Genomic DNA, 25698 nt, shown 5'->3' with positions numbered 1-25698 from the left:
GACTGCAATTAATTGACCGTGATTACTAGATTCTAGAAGTGTGGCACCTAATGCATGTGATCTATAGTTATACTACATAGTTATTTTTAGCAAGAGGTTGATTCCAAGGGTCGGTCTCTTGAATAGGAAAAGTAATGTGATCTGATACTAAAAGAAAGATAATTAAAGTGAACAATTAGGAGAAGGATGATGGAGGTACTGTTTGGATAATCTAGAAATCAAAGATGTATACAGTATTTACACAGCAGGAACTTCATCCAATATTTCCCTTATAGTAATGTTAAGTTAACTTAATTCGGATAGAGAGAAAAAAGTGTCTCAAGATGTATGCACTATTTGAGATGATGTATCATTAGTGTATTCCAAATGAGTTAAACAACTATGTACATAGGAGTGTCCATGCATTGTAGCTACTAGACTCGTTGAAAAGAAAGATAATTCTGAAGTACATTTTGCCTCTAACTCACAGTTATTATTCCCTCTCTAGAAAAGCAGCTCTACGGTTTTCTATAAGTACATAGCATTACCACTTCATTTGGCACATTACCACAAATCTCTTCGACTACCCTCCATTCATTTATTTCTTTTCAGTTTTCTCACAATGTGAAACATCAAAATGTCTCCACAAACACCAATTATCTCATTTCTCATCATCCTCACCTCATTACTCTTATGTAACGGTTATTACATAGAGGAACCACTTCATGAAACAAAATATGAACAATTTGGTCACTACTACAACCCTGTGCATGAGGAGAGGTTGATCAAAAGAGAAAATGGACATAATTTGGATCACTACTACACCCTTTGATCAGAGAAAAGCATGAACATTTTGGTCATGTAACAAGGGCCAATAATAGAGCTACCCCTCTTTTTTCAAGGCCTGGTGGAACAGTTAGTGTTGATGATTTTGGAGCCAAAGCAGATGGAAGAGATGATACCCAGGTAAATATATCTTATCAACAAAAGGATGAAACTTTTTTTCCATGTGAATTTAATCCATTTTTAAAGCCTATCAATTATCTTTTCTTTTAACTTTTTCTCATGCACTTCAGGCATTTAAGAAGGCATGGAATGAAGCATGTTCTACTGGGGCTGTCCTTGTGGTACCTGAAAAAAGGGTCTATCATCTTAAGCCAATCACTTTTTCAGGCCCATACCAACCAAACACTGCCTTTATGGTGAGATACATATTCACAAGTAAATTTCCGTACATGTTTGGATATACTTCTATAATTGATTAATCAATTTTTGAGAGAAGCTTATGTGAATAGCTTTTGTGTGCCAGAATTGATTCTGGACAAAGAGAAGTTGTTCCAAACATGCTATTAATGAAAAGTAGCTAATTTTATCTTATTTTTTTAACTTTCATGTTCATGAGAAATTCATTGTAATTGTTTCTGTTTTCCTAATCCATCATATTAGCTCCATGGGACAATGGAGGCATGGACTCAAATGTCTGCATATGAAGGAGATAGACAACACTGGATAGTGTTTGACAGTGTCACAAATTTCAAAGTTGATGGTGGTGGCACTTTCAATGGAAATGGGAAAAACTGGTGGCAAAAATCCTGCAAAACCAATAACAACCTTGTAAGTGGATGTTTAGTTTCACAATTTGCACAGAATCCGATGCAAATTTACTCAGAAGCTGAGACACTTAGCTTTTAATGAGAAGTGATTCCAAACTATTTCATCGTAGAGCTTGTTTCTCTTCCAATTTTATTTATTTTAAGCTTTGTTCTTGTGATTCTGAATATTGACCTTCATTCCATTCCTTTTCTTTCATTGATTCACAGCCATGCAATAATGAACCAAGACCAACGGTAAGCTAACATTCTTCAAACCATGAAGTTTTACTTACCTAATAGTAATATGTTACAAGGAGCTGATGCAGAGTGTTCTGTTTTTTTAACTGACTTTTTCTTGCTTTTATGGTAAACTTGTTATATAGGCTGTGACTTTCTATCATTGCAACAACTTGAGAGTGAAGAATGTGAGGTTCAAAGATGCACAACAAATGCATGTAACCTTTCAGGAATGCTTCGATGTTGATGTTTCCAATCTTGTCATCAAAGCACCAGGGGATAGCCCTAACACTGATGGAATCCATGTCGCAAAAACACAAAATATTGTCATAAGAAACAGTGTAATTGGGACAGGTAAAATCCAAGAATATCAAAGAAAAAATAGTCAATTGGGTTTAGATTTTGTTTTCTTAATTTTTTTGTCATGTTGATTTGAAGGTGATGATTGTATTTCAATAGTCAGTGGGTCAAGAAATGTTAGAGCCACAGATATCACATGTGGACCTGGACATGGAATCAGGTTTATATTCTAAGTTAAGAAATTTGTTTAGATACATTTGAAATAAATTGGTTAAAATGCTGATATAATAATGTTTTGCAGCATTGGAAGCTTAGGAGCTGATAACTCAGAAGCTGAAGTTTCCAATGTGATGGTGAATGGAGCCACCCTAAGAGGAACAACTAATGGGGTGAGAATAAAGACTTGGCAGGTAAGAGTTGGTCTTGAGGTTTTGAAATTTGGTCTGTTAGGCACTCTACAACTTTGACACAGTTAAAAGAATGAAATGGACTAGTGGAGGTTAAGAATAAAACTTGCGAAAAGAAGAATTTCAACTTATCCACTCAATTTGTCCTTTTGGCTTTGTTTAGAATAACCTGGTTAAACTATTGCCCATGAACACCAATTGCCAAATTTTAGGTGCAACACTGATTATACAAACATTGAGAAGTTGACAAATGAAATTGGAATGTGAGGAAAATAGTGCACTCAAGTTTGACAAATTTCCACTTTGTTGGTTGATGTTTTCTTAACCACCCTTTGGGTTAACAAGCCCTATTAAAAGCTTTATCTAATTATAGCGTGTAAGTTTATGCAGCAGAAAGTCAGGTAATCAATTTTAGGGAGAAGTTACAAAAAGAGTGTAGCATCTAGGATTATCATGCTTTCATTTGTGTGTCCATCAGAAATCCAAACGTGCTAGTAGTAAAATAAGGGAAAATCTAGTGCTAGCTCCCGCCATGCACAAGGTCTAGAGAGAGGGTAGACTCACTTTGTGTATCTAATGTAGCAGTCTTATTTTACATTTTTGCAAGAGGCCGATTCTACAGCGCTTGAACTTGTGACTGCAAAATCACATGACAGTAACCTTACCATTAAGTCGAGGCTCGCCCTCCCAAACATGCTATTGGTATTGCTTTTAATTGGCTCAGAGCTAACCACTAAAAGCTACAAGATTCTTCATATAACTACTATATTATTATTTGTGAAAAAGTGTATCCCCAAAGAAAGTTGTGATTGTTATTATGATATCTCATGTACTTTGACAACACAGGGAGGTTCTGGCTATGCAAAAAACATCAAATTCTTGAACATAAAAATGCAAAATGTAACAAATCCCATAATCATAGATCAGAACTACTGTGATCAAGCAGAGCCATGCCAAGAGCAGGTAACAACCAATTTCTCAATCTCCAATCATGAAGAGAACAACCTTTTCATTAAATGTGTGATAATCATAAATAACCATCTTTGATCAAAATTGCAGGACTCATCAGTGAAATTAAGCAATGTGTTGTATCAAAACATCATAGGAACAAGTGCTTCAGAAGTGGCTATCAAATTTGACTGCAGCAGAACTGTTCCTTGCAGAGGAATCTACCTGCAGGACGTGATTTTGGAACCAGAAGGAAGGGGTGACACCACTGCTTCTTGTGAGAATGTTAGATATGTGAATAGAGGAAAGTTTTTTCCTCGATGCTCTCCTTGAAGAAATTAAGAAAAGGAAGAGTTTAAGTTACTACCCTTAAAAAAAGGTTACAACAAAAGGTGGCTGTTAGGGTGCAATTGAGGACTGGGTCTTGCACACCTTAGACAACACCACAACAAAATATAAGTTACTTAGAATTTTCCATAAAGATATGTTTCATTTTCAACAAATAAAAAAGCTATGTTCTTAGTCTTTTGCACACTTGAAGATTATTCTATTTATAGGTCGGTAACTGAGAAATAGTTGAGCAGACTTTTGTGGATGCTGCCATTCCTAACGACAGTTTTGCAATGAATGAAGGCAAAATGGGTGAACCAACCGGTCCGGGTCGAACCGGCGAAGTCCGGTTCACTTAAAAGGGGAAAAACTGTTTGGCTTAGGACCCGTATCTGGGCGGGTCGGGCACGCGGGTCTTCTGTAGATCTGGGTTGGGGAGCGCCGGAAAGAAGAGGATTAGCGCCGGAGAGGGAGCGTCGTGAAGGAGGAAGGCAAGGCGGCGTCAGCGGAGCGCTAGCGGGACGGTAGGAAGGCAGCTTGGTGCGCAGGGGCGCGTGGTGAGTCGCGGGCAGGGAGGCTCACGCGAGGTAGCAACGATGCTGGCGGCGAGTGGGTTCTGCAACAGATGTTAGATTTATTTATAATTAACTCTCTTTTTTGTTATGTGGATTAACATTATCAATTAATTAGAATATATTTTGTTTGGTCATTAATATCAATTATGTGAATTATTAATTTAATTCAATTACATGTATTATGATGGATCGTAGATTGAGCTTTTTTTATTAATTGTCCTATGATGGGTTAGGTCAGTTAACTTTGCCTAATGAGGGGACCCTGGTCTCAACTGGTAATATATAAACTGCTGCCCCATTAGACAGTTTATCCTCATAACGTATTACCAGGTGCTGAGAGCAGTTTCATCCTCCTCTAGTGTCTTTTCACTATCATTCTCTGGTCAAACAAAAAACTCATGGATTCTTTAATCCTTAAAGGTGCACAATTCCTTTTACACTATTGAATCACAAACTACGCCCACGATAGGTGAGATCGCAATTACACAAAGTATAATAAATTAAGCGCATGTAATCAAATCAAAGTATTATGAATAACTACCCTCACGATAGGTGAGATCACAGTCACACAAAATATAATAGAGCGCTTATAATAATACCAGAATTTGTATAAACCATACGATATGATTTATATAAAAATATTATAGGCTTTAATTATATAAAGACCTGCAAAATTAGTTCCATATACAAAGGAACTAGCAAATAGATTATACTAAAAATATTGCTAGCAAATTAAGGAACTTTCTCCATAATTTTAAGGTCTATAAGCCTATAGCATAGTAATAAAAAAAATTACTATTCAATATTTGGTTTATACAAATAAGAGCGCACAAATGAATTTTAAATTTTCAACATGAAACTCATATGGCAAAATTTATTATAGAGTTCCAAAAATATATATGCCATCATGCCCTAAATGTCACACTAATATAATTGCATAGCCAAAGGAAACATAAAAATCAATCGGAGAATGAATATTATTAACTAAATTCTCCAAATCTGCAATTATATTATCAATCCGTGCATAAAGATTTTTATAATCAAATTTAGGGACTGTGATGTTTATCCTTGTGAGTAGCGCCAAATTCATAATTTAATGAGATAATGAAACTCAATAGCAGAGGGAGAGAACACGGTGGTGGACGCACGCGCGGGGAGGTGCGGTCGGCGACGTAGGTCGCGACGGCGGTGCGGCGGTTGGATGGTGAGCGGCGACAACACTATGAAGGAAGTGGAGCGCGAGGCTGCTGGGTGTGAATTTTTTTTTTATATGTTTGAATGAAGAAGAAGAAGAGAAGAAGAAGGTGAGGGAGAGAGGAAGAAGAAGAAAAGGTGCGGCGGCGGCTGTCTAGGATTAGAGGGCAGCGGCTCAAACACGGCGAGGATCGCACGTGAGAGCGACTCAATCACGGCAAAGATCGCACGTGAGAGCGACGTCAGCACTCAAAGAGGAGAATGCAGCGGCTGGGGCTCAATCACGGCGAGAGTCGCGCACGTGAGAGCGGCAGCGGCGGCAGCACGTTCAGGAGAAGGTGCGACGGTGGCAGCCAAAAGAAAAAAATAACAATAAAAATTAAATTAAATTAAAACTAGGTCATAAGATTGTCTGGTACCATATGAGGAGACCTAACTCAACCCAGAAATTAGCTCAAGAGTTGAGGTTTGCACTACCATTTATAAGTGCTTGATTGGCCACATCTCTAGCCAATGTGAGACTCTAACAAACCCTTCTTTATATACTCTTGCCCCTAATGTTTGCATGAAGCATCATACTCAACCTCAGTGGCGGAGCTTCAAAGAAATAGTTGGGGGAGCGGTAATAAATTGTAGGCTTGGTTTTTTTTTTGGAAAGCCAATTAATATTATATATAGCAGCACCAGATGTGCTAAAAGAAGTGCTCATACAAAACAAAAACAAAAAGAAACAAGAACCAGAAAGTGAAAAAGAAAGAGCAACAGAGCAAGAGCAAAAACAGAGGTGCTCAAAAGAAAAACCCAATATTCCCCAAAAGATTTGAGAAATGTTAGGGGAGCCAGGGCTCCTCTATGTCATAAGGAAGCTCCGCCACTGCTCAACCTTCTCCAAATTTGGTGTGTAATAGAAATCTCTCTTTTTTTTATACATTCCGCAAATTTAGATAAATAGTAGGCAAAACAAAATTTAAAAAAATTTGATCCCCAAGACCATAGTACTTAAAAGGTTTCATCTACAAATAAAATGTAGAAATTTTTTGAACCATGAAGCAAAAATAATCAATGAAAGAAATTTGTGGTCCGTTAAATACTACTCCTACACCATATAACCGCCAATTACAAAAGCGTGCAACTTTTCCCCCTTTCTTCTTCTTCTTCTTCTTCTTCTTCGTTTACACTGCAACAAAACCCTAAGATTTACAGAGACCAATCCAAACCAAGTTTCACTTTTTATTCCACTCAACGCTGCTCCGGTCCATTTCCGTTGTCAATCAACACGCAGCGTTTCGTTAGAGTGGGCATTGCATCTGGTAACCCTATTCACAATGAACTAGTTCAGTCCTTGATTTCTATGATCTTTTCGTGTTCATGAATTTCTTTCAAACATGATTTGGTTTCTTTCAACTGTTATTAGTAGAATCTATAGCAAAAATCATGGTGGGTCATTCATTTCTTGAAAAAAAAAATTAGGGTTTTTTTTTCTCTCTCTTCATCAGGGACATAGCTTGAAATTCAAGAAGCCATTTTTATTTTTTTTATGTAATTTGTGTTGCAGAGTTCAAGTCTTTGCTCTCTGAAGGAAGTGAAATGGCGAAACTTGTTGCTCCTGGTCGCCTGATGATAAAAGATGACAACTTGGACATTCACCCCAAAAGTAAGCCCTATGGTTTTTGCTTGCATAATAACAATTTCCAGTACCTTGAGTAGATTTTGCATGTGTTTGGATATCAATTGAATCCAATGTGAACTTTCATTCAGTGTTGTCAAATCGCGATCGCGGACCATAGCGGTGAGCCAAAAATCCGCTATTTTGGCCGTTATTTAGCGGCGAATTGCGGGAATAGTTCGCTATAGTGGGCAATAGCGGCGTCGCGATTAGCCAAAAAGTTTCATTTCAACCCATAAAAAAGTTTCCTTCACTTTTGGCTTTGAGGTGCGTTTCATTTGCAGTGTCAACAAGTATCTGAACATAATCACTGCCTGTTAAGTATGACAATCATCATTCATCACCTAAGTAGTAATAAAAAATTTTGATTTTGTAATGTTTTCATAGAACAATCAACCATTTCAGAAATGGACTTTGCATCCTGTAACATTATTCATCAAGTACTGCAGTCCTCTCATTAAATATATTTATTCTGTATTCTTTTGTCTTCTGGATAGAGGCTGGTTTTAATGTCAAGTCGAAGAATTCTAAGCTGGATGGAAAGAAAGGTGGTCTGGGAAAATCAGGTCGAAAAGCACTAAATGATATATCAAACAAAACATCGCGTCAAACTGAAACCTCAGTTCAGAAGAAGAATTTACCCAAGGAGGATGTTAACATAAAGGAGGAAATGTTCTTGCATGATCACAAGAAGTGCATTGAGGCCCAGAAAGCTGCAATGAACAATTTCAATCTAGAGACTGTTCTTCCACAAGATGGTAACCCTACCTGGCTTTTGCTTCAGCATTGTGATATGTCTTTCAGAAGTTTATTTATTAACCCCTACTGATTTTACGTGAACTAAATCAATGCCTTAGTTCTTAGCCTTTCAATTACATTAACCCCTACTGATTTTTACATGAACCAAGTCTATGCCTTAGTTCTTAGCCTTTCAATTATATGAAAAAATGTGGCCTTGAATCTAATGATGTGATTATATATATAGTGGCATGTGAGTATGTTAATTATGGGAATTAAACTATTCCTAGCAGTGTTGTAATATTGGAAGACTATGAAGAAAGAGTTGGCATTTGGCTTTTAAGTTTGCATTAGAAATTGTAGGCAAAAAATACTAATGAAAAAATAAATTCGTGTGCAACGAGTTGATTTGAAACACATCAGACTATTCTTTTCTCTCTTTTGGTGAATTAAATTTGGATATCCCTGACTCTCATTCTTCATTACTGCAATATGTTGATAAAATTCCTGACTACATTGTGCCTCTGCAGATTCCTTCTCTATTCTGGAGCAGATAAAGGTAATGTTATCTATCTGTGAGACTTTATTTTTCTTACATCTTTTAGTTTTGTTTCGGTTACAAGTCTTTAAAGTTTGAAGTTGAAGAATGCTTTGAGAACATATCCTATTTTGTTTTGTAATATACAATTCTAATAACTACTTTTATTCGTGGGTTTAAATCTTTTAAAGCATTTAGTTATCCATTGTAAGTCAATATGAACTTAGTAACGCCTTCCTTTGACTTGATACTAATTTGCTGAGTGCTTCCTCTGTCCAAATTAACTCTATCTTTTGTTTTCCTAACTTTTTGCTTGGTTTTAGGTTCCTCATTCCACTCGATGCTACCCGGAACCAGAAGAATTGCCAATGTCTGAATTTTCTGATTGGTTGGACTATTCGATGCAATGGAGCTCTCCTCCATCTTCTCCATTACCATGGGAGACTCTATCATCCCCCTTTGCATGGCAACATGAAGACGTTGAATTTGTTCTGAAGGGAGAAATTGATCCCCATGTCTAACCTATTCTATCATGTAATGGAACAAGTGGATTCCGCCATTTGGAACTACTGAGCGTCTGAGACTCACTTTCTTTTTTTGTTTCTTTCTCACTACCGCTGCATAATCACTTGAGTGAATTTCAAGCTACTTTCCCAATTAACCTTTACATCTAGTGTATGAAACATGTTATGTACATATAGAGTGAGAAGTTTCCTTGCTTATGATTTTTTAGTGAGTAGTTTCCTTCAAAAGCGTGGTTTATAAAACGCACCAAATTCCATTTTCAAAGGCGAGCAATTTTAAATCATCACGTTAAATTATATTAAGTGGATAGAAATTGACACAAGGTTAAATTATTCCACAAATGTTTGATGTGGAGACCATCCATTATGCTTCATGTGAATCTATTCAACTAAAACAATATGTGGTTGTCAATGTTGCTCGAGGAAGATTCCTGGTTGAGTTGCATTCCTTTTTTCACCAATGTAGACAGAGGCATACATGGTGTGAGATGCCAAATTGTTGTATATGTTGTATTGTATCGTTTGGTATGATCATGCAACTGAATATAAGTGTAATTTAAGATTTCAACCCTCACGTCAATGTCTTAATTTTATTTATCGTTCAACCCTCACGTCAATAAGTGAAATCTACATCAATGTAGGTAATTGGTAAGCCAGGTTAGATAACACATCTCAAAGAAATTCAATGTAGGTAATTGGTTTTCAATATTGCTTTATATGAAATATGGGGGAAAATTGACAGACAAAAACATAGTAGATTATACAAGAAAAATATAGAAATAACTTCTATATATTACTGTTCACAGTTCACACCCTCCTTCAAATACAAGCAGTAAGATACAGCAAAATCCCAGTATCATATGTGAGCCTCTTACATATTAGCTGCTATCATAAAGGTTTTTTTTTAACAGAAAGGATTCTGTCACCTTCTTCGAGACACGGCAGCCGCAATCCCACCTGCTATCAGTCCTGCAGCAGTCGCAGCAATTCCAAGGCCGATGACACCATCTACAATGGAGGAAAAGAAACAAAGTCAGTGCTTTGCTAGATAGAGCTAAACCCCCCTTTCCTTTTGCTTTCAACAAGATAAGAGGTAGAAAATGTTTTGGGGAATCAACAATAACTGAAGAGAACCTTTTGTGATCTTATCCTCAATTGTCTTCTTAAGTGTCACTGCCTGCCTCCAGTCGGGTGCAATCTACAGAAGAGAACATGTAAATGCAATGATATCACATCAAACTATAAATGTTGTATTGGTGTTGATGAAAAGGGTTGAAATAAAAAATTCAATGGCGTATTCCGCCTTGCAGGTTGTTGTTGGAATTGGAGAGAGGCATCACAAAACACCCAAAACTTTTTAGTAATGTAAATTCTTCCTCTATAAATTTCAAAAAAACAGTGCACAAAGACTTGTATATGAAAAGGAGAAAATGAGTAACATGATGCACATAATTCTTGTGATAAGCCACCCTATCTTATTCATTTTGAAATGTTCAAGCCTTCAAGGTGGTTTACGTAATTTTAAATTATGTACAGTTACCAGGTAATAACAAAAGCCCCAACAGGACAACAAAGTTTACTAAACCATGAGCCCGTTTGGATACAGACTTATTAGAGCTTATCTACCAGCAAAACTACTAAATAAGCTCCAACTAGTGCTATTTGGTTGGCATCCAAACGGGCTCTATATCTTATTCCTTTCTGTTGACAAAAATCACAGTAAAATGTAAAGAGAATGCATTTATAGAAGTCAGATTCTTCTCCAAGATATAATGTTGTTATTATGCTTTGAAGACTAATGTAAGATACAGATGGCAACTAGTAATGCACTGAAATGTAGGTTAAAGTATTCACAGCTATAATTAAGACTGATGCTAACACAACCTCCTTCACCTACAAAGTAATACACCTCAGTTTCTTAGCCACTGATTAGGGAAATAAAGCCTCGATCAATGGCATAAAACACACACAATTGTGATTTTTCCAACAAAAAGAACAGGTAAAATCAGTATGATACAATTGCTGGGGTAAAAGTCAAGAGGTTAAAAAATTAAAGGGTTTCAAGGATCTATTCAGATCTTTCCATAGAAAAGCAAGTATCAGTAAGAACAGAGAAGACAATACCATTAGGCACCTCTCCACGAGATCCCTACTCCTTGAATAATCCCCGCTTCTATAATGACCAATAGCTAAAAGATATAGCTTCTCCCTTTGCTGAACCGGGTCATCTGTACCAGGTAAAGATCCTGCCATAATTTGTCATTTTACCATCAATTTAATTGCAAGTGCACAGAGATATAGATAACAATAACATAACTCCGCAGAATATAACTTGCATGTTATTAAGTCAAAGAGAGAGAGAGAGAAAGGGAGGATCTGTATTATCAACTACCTTCAAGCATGGCAATCCCACGTTGCACATCTTGAGGTCGTTTAGAGTGAACAAGAGCCCATGATAAACGCAAGAGACACTCTTTCAGCAACTCATCAGAGGATTGCTTCCCAGCCTCAGCAACCTCTCTTTCACATCCCTACATATAATAGACCAAATCAGCAAAGAAACACACCAAAAAGAAAGATACAGCACATGCTCAGAGCAAGATACATTAAAAAAATCAGTGAATTTCACAACCAATCAAGTTAGGTCCTGTCTTTCTTCTCCCAATATTATCACAATACAAGGTTCCAAATCCATAAGAAATCAGGTCTCAAATTTCAATCCTGCCCAACAATTCTAAGCAACATGAAATGGTCCAAGTTTAATTTTTTTTAGCAAATCACAGTGAAACTTGGTCCTGGCTTATAGGGTTGAGGCTGCAATTGCTGGTACAGCCAAACTAGAAGAGAGTGACCAGTGCAGGTGCAGCATCCACAGAATTCTCAAGAGAATTGCAAAATTGGATGAAACAGTTAAGCAATTGATACTTATATGAAACTGAATTGAAGCAAAATTGAGATTCTGAGCATGAAAATAGCAAAACAGTAAACCCTAATTAACAAGTTCATCATCATCGTTGAAGAGGGAAAGAACATACAGCGATGATGTCAGAGTCGCACCAAGGTAATTGGTCTTTGCCGGAGAAGAATTGACCCACCGAGTCCACGATCATCCCAAGCTTCGCTTCCAGTTTCGCCATGCTACTACCACCGAGTTGAACTGAGTTGAGGTGAGTTGAGGTGAGTTGAATTCACTATCCTTCTTTGTTCTTCTGATAAATTAAGGAGCAGACTTCGAGTTCACGTTTTAAGGATTTTGTCATGTCACGCCGACACGGACACACGGTACCTTAGTCCTTAAGTTCAATAAATGATACAGCGGAAGTCGTACTAGGATTGCAAGCGCAAATCCTAAGGAAAAGGTTTCTGGAATCCACCAGAAAGGAAATTAGCAAGCGCTAAAACCCTAGAAAATACACTGGAATCCACCAGAGAAGAAGAGAAAACTCTTAAATTTTATTATCAATCAAAACTCAATAGGCTATGCCTTACAATTGCTTAAATAGGAAAAGAAAGAAAATCCTAACCAAAAAGAAATAAGATCTTGAAAGATCCTAATTGAAAATAAAAGATCCTAATTGAAATAAATAAGTTTCTAACAAAAAATAAATAATATCCTAAAAGATCTTAATTGAAAATTAAAGATCCTAATAAATAAAATCCTAATAAAATACTTAGATTTTGTTTTGCGGGCCCGAGACTGATTAGATGGGCTAAAATCCGATCGGGCTCATTCGACGAGCGACATCATCGTCGAAGCGCGCAGCCAGCCGCGCTACATCAGTCTCCTCCACCCCTGAGGAACTCGACCCCGAGTTCTCATCGTGATAAAGGGCCGCATCTTCCTGATACTCATAGATGTCAGCTACGTTGAAAGTATTTGAGATATTCATGTCATCTGGGAGAGCCACCACATAAGCATTGTCATTGACCTTTCGAATCACCTTGAATGGACCATACTTGCGTGGCTTCAACTTGTTGTAAGTACCAACTGGGAACCTCTCCTTCCGTAAGAACACCATCACATCGTCTCCCACATTGAAAACTTTAGCTCTCCTGCGTTTGTCGACGGCAGCCTTGTTCTTCATTCCAGTAGCCTCCAACCGGGCCTTTACAGCTTCTTTAACAGTCACAATCTCCTTAGCCATTGTCTCAGCCGCTGCACTAACCCCAGGTGCTTTAGGCAATTGTAACAAATCCACCACATGTCTGGGCACAGAAGTGTAAACGAGAGAAAAAGGTGACTTTCCGGTAGCTGAGTGCACAGCACTGTTATAAGCAAATTCCACCTGTGGAAGAGCTAGATCCCACTGCTTCGGTTTATCCCTGCAAATACTCCGAATCATATTTCCCAAAGTCCTATTGGTTACCTCAGTTTGTCCATCAGTCTGTGGATGTGCCGTAGAACTTCGGTTCAGCGCTGTTCCAAATAACCTCCAAAGAGTAACCCAGAAATGACTGAGAAATTTGGTGTCCCTGTCTAAAGTAATCGACGTAGGAACCCCGTGAAGGCGCACCACCTCCCTGAAGAACAGTTTGGCTATGTTGGACGCATCAGCAGTCTTCTTACAGGCAATGAAGTGCGTCATCTTGGAGAATCTGTCTACAACAACAAACACAGAATCCACACCTCGTTGTGTACGAGGCAAGCCCAACACGAAATCCATAGCCAAATCTTGCCAGATATCATCAGGAATAGGCAAAGGCATATAAAGACCAGTGTTTTGTGACTGACCTTTAGAAACCTGACAAGTGTAACACCTCTTGACTATAGTACCAACGTCCCTCCTTAAGTGTGGCCAATAATACCTCTCTTCCAGGCTAGCAATGGTCTTGTCTCTGCCCAAGTGACCGCTGAGTCCGCCACCATGTAAATCTCGGATCAACTTTTCCCTTAAAGAGGAGCAAGGGATGCACAGCTGATCCCCTTTAAAAAGATAGCCAACACGGATATGATAATCTGCCGAAGGATGCTTACCACTACACTTGGCCCATAATTCCTTGAAGTCAACATCACCTTCATACAGCTCTTTAAGGCACTCAAAGCCTACGATCTCCTGCGCTAAAGTAATTAGCAAGGAAGCTCTCCTACTCAACGCATCTGCTACCTTGTTAAGAGCTCCCGATTTATGCTGAATAATAAAAGGAAACTTCTGTAAGAAACTCACCCACCGAGCATGCATCTTGTTTATCACTTTCTGGCTGTGAAGAAACTTCAAAGCTTGGTGGTCAGTAAACAGAATGAACTCTCTCTGAATTAGGTAATGTTCCCACTGGCGTAGAGCTCTAAAGACTGCATAGAACTCCTGGTCATAAGTGCTCCACTTCTGGCGAGCATCACTCAACTTCTCGCTGAAAAAGGCCACCGGTCTCTTCTCTTGAGACAACACCGCTCCTATGCCAACTCCACTAGCATCACATTCAACTTGGAACACTTTATCAAAATCAGGGAGTGCTAGCACCGGTGCAGAGCATAATTTCTCCTTAATCAGGCCAAAACTTTGCTCCTGTTCAAATCCCCATTTGAACTTTCCTTTCTTTAGACATTCAGTGATAGGTGCAGTGATAGTGCTGAAATCTCTGATAAACCTCCTATAAAAAGTAGCCAAACCATGAAAACTGCGTACTTCAGTTACTGACTTTGGTGTGGGCCAATCCCGGATTGCACTCACCTTCTCTTCATCAACATGAATCCCTTCTTCTCCAACAATAAAACCTAGGAAGAGTAATTTGTTGGTGCTAAATGTACACTTTTTCATATTAATGTATAACTGGTTCTCCTGTAAAACTTGCAACACCTGCTTCACATGCTCCAGGTGTTCTTTCTTGTTCTTACTATAAATCAGAATATCATCAAAGTAAACAACCACAAAAGAACCAATAAATGGACGCAGAACCTGATTCATCAACCTCATGAAGGTGCTGGGGGCATTTGATAACCCGAAAGGCATCACCAACCACTCATACAATCCATCCTTGCTCTTGAAAGCTGTCTTCCACTCATCTCCAGGCCTGATTCTGATCTGGTGATAGCCACTACGCAAGTCTATCTTTGAAAACACCTTAGAACCAGCTAATTCATCAAGCATATCTTCCAAACGGGGAATTGGGAATCGATACTTGATAGTTATCTTATTGATGGCTCTACTATCAACACACATTCGCCACTGACCTCCTTTCTTAGGGACAAGGAGGACTGGTACATCACATGGGCTCATGCTCTCACGAATGAATCCTTTCTTCAGCAAGTCTTCAATCTGCTCCCTTAAGATTTCATTCTCTTTCGGGCTCATCCTGTAGTGAGGAAGATTTGGCAAGCTAGACCCCGGAATCAGATCAATGTGGTGCTGAATATCTCGCATCGGAGGCAACTCGTTGGGTAGCTCATCTGCAGTCAGCTCTTTAAAGTCCTCTAGAATCTCTAGGACCTCTTCTGGAATTATCGGTTCCTCTTTGACAACGCTCATCAATCCTTTAATTACCACTGGACAGAAGCATTTAGTTTCTTTTACATCCTCATCAAGCTCCTTTTCATTCTGTGTCATCACCAAGAAACTGGACTTCTTTTCTACTGGACCCTTGTCAAAGTGCAAAACAGGAGCCATAGCAATTTTGTGTGTTCCCCATGTAAACAACATCACATTATCCCTTCCTTTGTATGTAGTATCAGTATCATACATCCAAGGCCGCCCAAGTAAAATATGACAAACATCCATACTCAAAACGTCACACAATACCTCCTCTCTGTAGTGCTTCCCAATGGAAATAGGTACCTTGCAAGTCTGTGAAACTTTCACATGTGGCCCTTTACTCACCCACCCCAAGGTGTACGGTTTCTCATGAGGCTCTGTTGTCAGCTTCAAGTACTCTACTAGCTTTTGGGAAACCAAATTCTCAGTGCTTCCGTTGTCCACGATCAAGTTACACACCTTGTTCTTAACAGAACAGTGTGATCGAAACAAATTCTTCCTTTGACTTTCTTCTTTGGATGATAGCAGGATCCTCAAGAGCACAAAGTTTACTCTTTCCTCAGACTCCTCTTCAGCAAACTCAACCCCTTCATAGTCATTGTTCTCCTCTTCCTCCTCAGTCTCCTCATTCAGAATGGCGGCGGTTCTCCTAGAAGGACAAACATTGGATCGATGACCTTGCCCACCACAACGAAAACACTTATCAATTGCCGGTCTCGCATAAGGATTAGTTGGTTTCTGGTTGGGTGTCTTGCTCTGTTGCACACCGCTAGAACTGTTGGCTCCTTTGTTTCCTGAATTGGGATCCTTGGTTGTTGGGCTCTTTTCCTTATCGCATGCTGACTCGATGTTGTTTTGGGGAGAGTATCTTCGGAAAGATGGGAAATTTCGAGGGGACTTCTCTATCAATTCAGCCTTCAAAGCTAGACTGGATGCTTCAGCCACAGTCCACACAGTTTGCAAACCCATCTTCTCCTGCAAAGAACCCTTTAAGCCACTGATGTATCGAGCCACCTTCTGATTTTCAGATTCTCCCAGTTCGTTACGCTCAGAAAGACGTAAGAACTCAGTTGTATACTCCGTCACAGACTTCTTTCCTTGCTCACAATCGATATACATCTTATAAAGAATCTGCTCGTAATCTTCTGGTAGAAATCGCTCCATCATCAATTGTTTCATTCTTCGCCAAGTTCTGACTGACCCTTTTCTCTGTCTCTGCCTCTGGATAACAAGCTTATCCCACCACACAGCAGCAGTACTCTTCAGCCTGATTGCCACCATCTTGACTTGCTTATTCTCGGGGACGCCCATGACGTCGAAAAATCTGTCAACATCAATCTGCCAGTCTAGAAACTCCTCCACTCCCATAGTTCCGTAGAACAATGGAATATCAGCTTTCACTCGGTAGTCCCGGTTATGATTCTGATTCCCTTGGTCAACTATTTCTTCTTCATCAGCTTCATCTCCTTCAGAACTTGAATTTTCCGTAATAATGGCATGACCGTTGTTGCCACCGTGCGGAACCCTACGCGGTACTCTTCCCCCGTCTCTTCGCTGGTTCATGTTGTTGATGCTGTCAGTTAAAGGCGTCATTAACGTCGCCATCTGTTGTGTCATCTGTTCTGTCATCTGTTGTGTCATAGCAGTTAGGGCCGCGGTAAGAGCCGCGGTAACATCCTTCAGGTCTGCTTTGGTCAATGGTTGATCTTCCATGGTTGATCAAGCAAAGAAAGGAGACAGGAGAAAGCCTGCTCTGATGCCACTTGATACAGCGGAAGTCGTACTAGGATTGCAAGCGCAAATCCTAAGGAAAAGGTTTCTGGAATCCACCAGAAAGGAAATTAGCAAGCGCTAAAACCCTAGAAAATACACTGGAATCCACCAGAGAAGAAGAGAAAACTCTTAAATTTTATTATCAATCAAAACTCAATAGGCTATGCCTTACAATTGCTTAAATAGGAAAAGAAAGAAAATCCTAACCAAAAAGAAATAAGATCTTGAAAGATCCTAATTGAAAATAAAAGATCCTAATTGAAATAAATAAGTTTCTAACAAAAAATAAATAATATCCTAAAAGATCTTAATTGAAAATTAAAGATCCTAATAAATAAAATCCTAATAAAATACTTAGATTTTGTTTTGCGGGCCCGAGACTGATTAGATGGGCTAAAATCCGATCGGGCTCATTCGACGAGCGACATCATCGTCGAAGCGCGCAGCCAGCCGCGCTACATCAATAAATAATTAAATATAATACATACAATGCCATTTTTTCTGATATTTTGTGAAAGCAGTTTCTCGATTTAGCTCTTACCTCCAAAGCTTGAGGGTTCGAATCTCCTCTAGGGTTAGTAAAATTTCAATTGGTGGGCAATCCTCCTCGAGGAGATCCCACGACGCTCCTTCTACGAGTGAGCCTTTGTTGGCCTTCTCAACATGCAACTAGTGCCATGTCCGATGATTTGGAGGTGTTTTTTCTTCACTTAAAAACAAAAAATCTGAAAGCAAAATAAATTGCTATTCTATTCTATACATTAAGGCTTGAAAATAATAAAATTTAGCTCTATTTCATACAAGAATTAACAATATGGAAAGAAACTACTAGACATATAACTACCTCTTATACTCATGTTGTGGTTAAACAAGAGCAAACTTAACCTTGTGTTTTTTGTCTTTATATTTGTCTTTTCTCAAGACAAAAGTATTGTCAAGGTAAAAGAGACAGCTTAGGAAGAGGCATGGAAATTGCGATATAGGAGTATGTCTTACCACCCTTTTGATGAGGGGAGGTTCCCTTCTTGGAATCTTCAAACAAGTTCAACCTTTAATTTCAAGGCCACCCTAGTCCTAATCACATGGCAGAATGCAAATGTTGGCCACACTTAGTGGTAAAAGAGTTTTGGATTCCAGTGATGGTGGTCGTAGCTGGGAAAATGGGGTAAGGGGAAGAGGGAGAAGGACAAAACGATTGAAGAGAAATTTGAATGATTAAAATTAATGTGAAATTAGATATGAACTCCTATATTTGACTAAAATTGTCACATGAATTGATAATCTTACACTTATATTTGTGTTCAATTTAGCATTTTATTTATTGTCTAAAAATAAAATAACTGAATCAAATACTTAGACATATAATTAGTCATCCACTTGAGTTTTTTATATTTCATTTAGGCTTATCAATTCCCTTCTTCTGAAAAATGGCTTATCCTCAAAGTCATGTGGATGGCTAGATGTTTTATGTTGATTTTAGTTTTTTGCTAATTAAAACTATAAAGCTAGAAGTTTTATGTCAGCTTTGGCCTTCAAAAATAATAGTTTTCTTCTAAGTCCATAAAGCTAATGATTTTAATAATAATCATAAAGCTAAAATTTATTATCAATAAAATAAAAAACATAACAGTTAAAAATTCAATTAAATTGAAACTAAAAGAAATGATTAAAATACTATTTAATCATGAAGCTAATGTTTACTGTATTAAAATTATTAACGGTAGAAATTTAGTTTAAATGAAACGGAAAGAAATAATTTAAATATCATTTAATCGTTTTATATTTTGATTGCGTAACTAAAATAATCAATCAAGGTTGAAGTAATAATACTTAAGTGACATTAATCTTTCAATTTCCCACAAATGAAAAAATTTATGAGCTAATTCCTCATTATCTTTATAATAAATTTATTCTAAGATTGAGTTTGGAAAAACTTAATTGAAAATCATCTCTTTGTGCTTTTCATTGAGTTGGGAAACAGGTGGTCTAAGATATCCCTTGAAGAGGCTTTAGGTGAAATATTTATTTTTATTTTACATGGAACTCTATTTGACTTTGCTTTGACATCTATCACACTAGGATAATAGCCCGTTACCGTGCGATGCACGGACAAACGATTCTATGTTTTATGATTTTTAATTCTATAATTTTATAAAATGAATTAATTAATTTACAATACTAGTAGTAATTTGTAATCTACGCAATCATTATTAACTTTTCCAATAGACAGGTGACAATAAACCGATTATTAACTTTAGTGTAACTGAAACACATGTACTTAATTAGTTTTTACAATTTTATTATAATTATTATACAATTATAATTTTACAAAATAAATCCTCAGGTTTGCTTATCACCGTTACGAACAATCACTTTCATTGATTTGGGCTGACAACGAAAATAATCCTAGAGAGCTTTAGCATGAACATGCCGCAAAAAATGCACAATAGTTTAATATCTACAAAAATAAAACATTAAATTAATGTAATATACACTTTTTACCAATGCCTGCTTCTGCTACACTGGGCGGCGGTGAGATTTAAAGAAAAACCAACTTCCTCATACTCTGTCCATGGTTCTTGCTCTGGCTCAGCATAGATTATCTCACGTTCATCCTCGTTGAAGATACGAATATTGAAGTCAATGTGTCTGAACCTCATTGGCCCTGAGTGGATGCTTTTTCCGTTGTCCGTGAGATGCACGAAGAAGTGATTCTAAACTTGATTCTACAATTTATTAAAATGAATTAAGTAATTTACACATCAGCTATCTACTCGAGGTTCCAAATTCAATTCGTTTTAATTATTATCTTTACCATTACATGAGTGTAGATTAATCACTTTAATGTGTATATATATATATATATATATATAATTTTTACGGTGTTATTATAATTATAAAAAAATTGCATTAATAAAATTTATTTTATTGAATGAAAATAAAAATAATACTATTTATCACAAATAACAACATCAATATTGCATAGGTCCTTCTAAGTATTGAAGATGTCAGCTAGAGCCAGCTAGAGCTGTCAATATGGGTTTCAACCCGCAGGTCAGCTCGACGGGTTGGTTAAATGAGCCGGGTTGGGTTGATTAAATTCCAGCTCGAAAAGAACTTAGGTTAGTGCAACCCGGCTCGTTTAACCCGCGGGTCAAGCGAGCCAACCTGCGGGTTCAAGTTATTTTTTATTAAAAAATTTATTTTATTTTTTCTTAATTCAAGGTTATTTTTATGGATTATTTTTAGATAGAAAAATGAAAATTTTCATTTCTTTAAATTTGAGACGATTTTTTTTGTTTTATTTATTGTTATTCTATTATTTATCTCATTTTAAATGTGACAGTAAAACAATTGTGTTCTTAAATCCTGTAAATTAATTTTTGTTACTATATTTCAAATGTGACAAAAAATAGTTGCGTTGATAAATCTCTTTCTTATGAGTTGAAACAAATTTCTTTAAGTATTTTTTTGAAATTATTATTTTTATAACATTTTCTAATCCAATTTCTTTATTTTTTATACTTATTTCACTCAACCCGCGAGCCAGCCTGCCAACCCGCGAGCTCGTAGCGAACCGGTTAGGTTCATATTTTCCTGGCTCGTTAAGACCCCGGGTTGACACAACCCAACCCGTTTTCAACTCAATCCATACGAGCTGACCCATATGGGTCGAGCTGGTCCATATTGACAGCTCTAATGTCAGCCATAGTGGTAGTGCCATTTGCATTGGCAACACCATTACCGTTAAGCAGCTGAGCCCCAGCATCCTACAATAATTAACATTTGTTAACCACAGCAAGTGACCATGTTCAGGTGCAAAAAAATGATCCGATAAGTTAAGATTTGAAACTCATCTTAACGCATCCAATGAACACCAATCCCAAGTTTGAGGCTTAACCAACAACACACCTAACAATTTGTCTTAAGATCATTAATATATAACCTAGCTATTCCCTACCAAGAGAGTGGTTAAGCACTATAACAAACTTGATAAGAAAAAAAGTGGGAAAATCTACAAGTGTAAAAAAACGATGTTGATGTAAGAAGCAAGCTCCTAAAAATCCAAAATTGTAAATTTCTCCTTTACAACTAAGACTTGAACCATCTAAATAAGCTTCTTATTGAAATATTACTTGCCAAATTCGTAAAACTTGAACAACAGTATAAATAGCTAAGGACATAATACAAAACCATGCACCTCTGGCATTTGTTGTTTCACTCACAACACTCATCTCTGCTTCCCTAAGTGAATTTTCAAAACAGAATGATATATCAAAAGAACTAAAACATTTGCAATTATAGTTAATTTTGGAAAGTGTTGGCATGAGAAAACTAACTTGCCCTTTAGATATAACAAATTCCCGTTCCTTCTAGCTTACTCAGCTCAAATTCTACTCCTTAAGCATAAATCATATTCAATTTTCTTGCAAATAATACATGGTAGTTTTCGTGCATATTGTGCCAAGGAACCAAAATTAATTCAAGAATAGCACAAAATTACAAATCTTGAAAGTCTTAAAACTCTTACAAACAAACTATAGACCCACTCTTTGAATTGATATCGCGTAAATCTCAACTCTTGAGAGATAGAACTCGAGTTCTAAGTGAGGCTCACATGCACATATGGATAAGTATAAATATCATTGACATTTTCGCCTCATACTTCTAGTTTTTAGCCACTGAATCACAATTCTCGTATGTTAAAACTAATCAACTAACTCTAAGATACTGTCTCCACCTAAAGCAATACCTCTATTATCATCTTAAATGCATATATTCAGATTGAAAGAGAGGCTTGGAATTTCATCGGGGAACGTGAATAGGGAAAGAATTCTGGAGTGAGATTTTAGAAGACACTGCCTCTTTCTACATTGTATCGCCAAAATCACAGGTAACCTTCGTCATCTTTTGTACCCAATCACCTCTGCTAATAAAAAAAAGCAACCCTTAGCATAGATAGTCAATTGCGCATACCACAAATCAGTAAAGAAAGGAACATAAAGTCAGATAAGCATTAACAGAACAAAAACTGTTGAAAGAATCACACAAATAATGAGAGACTCATAAATAGAGTTACCACTAAAATATTTTCCTCTTGAAAACAAAAAAGAGTTCCCACTAAAATAAAAAAATAAGAGACTCACTAACATCGTAAAGACCCACTTCAGTATTTCAACATATCGAACCAACCCCAGAAGCCAAATTTCAACCCGCAATGTTAAGGCCAAGGGAAGATTTTTACTTGGACAATATAAAATTCAAAAACCCCAAATGAACCACAAAATTAAATGGACTACTATGTATCAGGAATCCCCTTTTTATATGGTTCCTACCACTTATACACGTGCACACACACATAATTAAATATGGTGGTTGGTGAGGCAACCATGTAGCATACCATACCGATAAATAGATGAATAAACCATAAGACAATGATGATCTTCTCTCATCTAACAACTGCAAAAGAAACATGACAGAGAACCAATGCAAAGAGAGATAAATACATCTTAAAGAAATATCATATTTTTATAAGGCAGTATTAGAGACGAAACTAAATTAGGTTAGAACAGACTTTCTGCAAGGTTGAAATATATTTGATTATGGAACTTTAGTACTACTATAAACTTCTTGGTAAAGCTGATCAAAAAGTCATTGAGTAAGAAAGACAAAAAATAAAAGGGCCAAGAACCTCAAATCAGTACTGAGTATTAATGGAGCAAACACTCCTTCAGCAACCCACCTGACTTTTGTCCAGCTCGAGAACACGTGGGCTCTTATGCACCTACATCCAAAATTGCATCTTGAAGATGGTAAGGTAGTGACAATTCCTTGATTATTCCAATACCTCATTTTTCTTCACCATCAACCGTTTTGATTTTCAAACTTTAGTACATTTTCTCTTCCATTTCTCTTACGACACATTCCTTTGAGATGTCTCTAGAAAGAGTGAAAACAAATATAGATAAATAAGATGGAATATGATTTGAGGGTCTTCTCTGTTGCTAAGAGAGCATCTAATTCTTTCTAGCATAGAAAGATTAACAAAACATTGAGTTGTTCTTCTGGAAATTGAAAACCATCGTTGCCTCATTCTTTCCTCTTTGTGGTTGATTTGACTCTAGTATCAGGGTTTAGGGTTTAATGTTCACAGGAAAAGCTTCAGTTCAGCAAACTGTTTGTTAAGATAATGCATAGTGGAGAAAAAAATCCGAGGAAGAAATTATGCTTCTTAGTTCAAAATTGAGCTCGATACTAAAATACATGGCCAACCATTCTATAAGAAAATTCAAAATTTGAGATTATAAACAGCGCTCACTAAAATATTTTCATTTTCAATCTACTTAAATTAGCAAACAGTCAACATTACCCACTTGATCAGAAAACATTAAAACTGAAACAATAAAAATGAAGATCATAAATTTCCATCTGGACTCTTTGAAGGGGGCTTTCCTTTCCTAGCCTTGTCCAAATCCGTTCTTAGCTCCTCTAGAATAGCCTACAAATAAAAGATTAAGCCACCTCCAATATTATGTTCATAGGTAACAAAAACCAAATCAACTCTAAATTCAAGCATATATCTCGACCAACAAATATCATTCAACCCGAGGTTAACAATTTTCAGATATTCTCGTCTATTGCAAATATCATCCAACCCGAGGTTAACAATTTTCAAGCATATTTTCATGTATGCCGGATGAGGGGGGCGTATTTTCAGATGTTCATAGTTCATCAATCAGACGAAATCAAAAAAGATAAAGGAGGGGTGTGTTGAGCTTAGATACTACTACCAAAGGAACAAACACAGAAACAAGATGGGTAAAACAGATAAACCATGCCAGTATTTATAGAGAACTTGAATAGATGACCTTGAGTACAAAAAGGATAATTGATATTATATACATGTAGAAACTATAAGATGACTAACAAAAAAGAAATAACAGCACTGGTATATAACTTCTCCATCAATAAGCACAAGATGCACAACATATGGTTTTGAGGGTTCACCAACTGGAAACATCTACCAAATACGAAGAATGCGAACCTTGACTCTCCAAGTATCTCTTGCAGGATCTCTCCCAATGCATATGGAGCGCAGGGGATTCAATGATCCAGCCATAACAAACAGCAAAAACATGATAACAATGGCAGTATTTATAGAGAGCTTGGGATGAAAACCTTAATATTAAAAAATGAAAACCCATACCCATACCTCTACAAGTAGAAGGTCATTCGCAAAGCCGGCATAGGGGTAGGTTAACTATTCATCTGACGAAATTGAACCTTCTCCCATGATTTGTGCTTCTGCTTCCTGTACTCCTGCAAAGAGAGCAAGTTGTCTCCTTCTTCATTCAAGAAACCCCTTTTCTATCGTACAAGCCTCACCCATTCCATTTGGTACGAAGCCGCGTGAATGAACAGAGAGTGAACAGTAACCACGCAGAAGGACAAACCTAGTTGATGAATGAATAGTTCTGATGGGCCAAGATTAGCTGGAACACAAAAAAAAATAGCCAGAAACCTAATAAAATAATAATAGCATAAAGGGCAATGAATAAAAAACAATAAAAGCTCTTATAAATAGTACTTCACAAACAGCCCGTTAAGTATATGTAGATGTAGATTGGTGGCTTAGTTAGGTTTGAGTGACAGGTGTGTGTGGTGTTTTTTCGTGTAATAATATTTATTTTCTTTTGATACGGTAAAACTTACCAATTATTTTATATTGTCTCTTGGAATTATGAAATGGTGAGATATTAACCATTGGATATTTGGATTTACGGGTTTCATTAATTGATGAACTGCCTGAAAGAGTAAGGAGTCATATTAGACAGGCTCAATATCTTTCATTAGCTCAAATATGTTACTTCCATTCAATGCAATAAACTATTAAAAGGTTTTATAAAAAAATAAATTAAATAACGCAAAATTTAGATAAAAAAAAATACAAGCAAATAAAATTTTTACGCTTCTACAAAATAAAATCAGACACATTCATAAAAAAAATCCAAATTTATATTTTCTACGTCTAAAGTAAGTTTATTCTTTTAATTCATAAACCTTTTTTATATACACAACAAACATTACATATATTTTAAACGGTTTTACGTGAAGATGGGGAAGGTTGAGCTACGTGAGGAAGTCCACAACGCATGGGAATGAAGTGAGGGAGGAGGGCACAGTTGAATTGTGTACAGATGGGAGTATGTTTCCAGCATCCAACGTCATTGGCGGGGGAGGAGTGTTACACGACAAGGATGGGAGGTGGATTACCAGTTTTGCAGCGTCCTGGGGCTGTGGAGGAGATGCGTTTGCAGCAGAGTTACAAGCTTTGTGCGCTGGTCTCTGCCATGTATGGGACTGAGGATTCCGGAAAGTGACGTGCTTCTCATATTGTGCTAACATGGTGGAATTAGTGACGGGTACGTA

General features: G+C 37.2%; 3 protein-coding genes and 1 long non-coding RNA gene across 5 annotated transcripts; 2 read left to right on the top strand and 2 right to left on the bottom strand.

The window, feature by feature from the left end:
- Nucleotides 1–484: 484 nt before the first annotated feature.
- Nucleotides 485–4562, top strand: LOC130733296 (polygalacturonase-like). The gene is made up of 10 exons (XM_057585425.1): nt 485–768; nt 816–945; nt 1056–1181; nt 1426–1593; nt 1800–1826; nt 1955–2162; nt 2247–2328; nt 2410–2518; nt 3362–3478; nt 3575–4562. Exons 1-10 carry the CDS (start codon nt 617–619, stop codon nt 3794–3796), a joined length of 1341 nt encoding a protein of 446 aa, XP_057441408.1. The 5' UTR covers nt 485–616; the 3' UTR covers nt 3797–4562.
- A 2081-nt stretch (nt 4563–6643) lies between these two features.
- Nucleotides 6644–9226, top strand: LOC130733293 (protein PATRONUS 2-like). Of its 2 annotated transcripts, none has more exons than XM_057585423.1 (5): nt 6644–6895; nt 7118–7216; nt 7726–7986; nt 8497–8525; nt 8828–9226. In XM_057585423.1, the coding sequence occupies exons 2-5, from the start codon at nt 7150–7152 to the stop codon at nt 9023–9025; spliced, it is 555 nt and encodes a 184-aa protein (XP_057441406.1). In that variant the 5' UTR covers nt 6644–6895; nt 7118–7149; the 3' UTR covers nt 9026–9226. The 2 variants fall into 2 exon arrangements, with proteins under 2 accessions (XP_057441406.1, XP_057441405.1); XM_057585422.1 differs by having other exon boundaries at nt 6650–6872.
- A 488-nt stretch (nt 9227–9714) lies between these two features.
- On the bottom strand, nt 9715–12297 carry LOC130733295 (mitochondrial fission 1 protein A-like). The gene is made up of 5 exons (XM_057585424.1): nt 12064–12297; nt 11421–11559; nt 11153–11274; nt 10163–10226; nt 9715–10036 (listed from the first exon to the last, which is right to left on the bottom strand). The coding sequence occupies exons 1-5, from the start codon at nt 12163–12165 to the stop codon at nt 9951–9953; spliced, it is 513 nt and encodes a 170-aa protein (XP_057441407.1). The 5' UTR covers nt 12166–12297; the 3' UTR covers nt 9715–9950.
- Nucleotides 12298–22118: 9821 nt separating this feature from the next.
- Nucleotides 22119–24794, bottom strand: LOC130733292 (uncharacterized). The gene is made up of 3 exons (XR_009017444.1): nt 23012–24794; nt 22675–22728; nt 22119–22195 (listed from the first exon to the last, which is right to left on the bottom strand). It is a non-coding gene; the product is annotated as an uncharacterized LOC130733292 (long non-coding RNA).
- Nucleotides 24795–25698: the final 904 nt, after the last annotated feature.

This window comes from Lotus japonicus, chromosome 1 (assembly GCF_012489685.1).
Source record: "Lotus japonicus ecotype B-129 chromosome 1, LjGifu_v1.2".
Taxonomy (NCBI): Eukaryota; Viridiplantae; Streptophyta; class Magnoliopsida; order Fabales; family Fabaceae; genus Lotus; species Lotus japonicus.
Note: the sequence above shows the minus strand (reverse complement) of the source record. Positions and strands in the feature narration are given on the sequence as shown.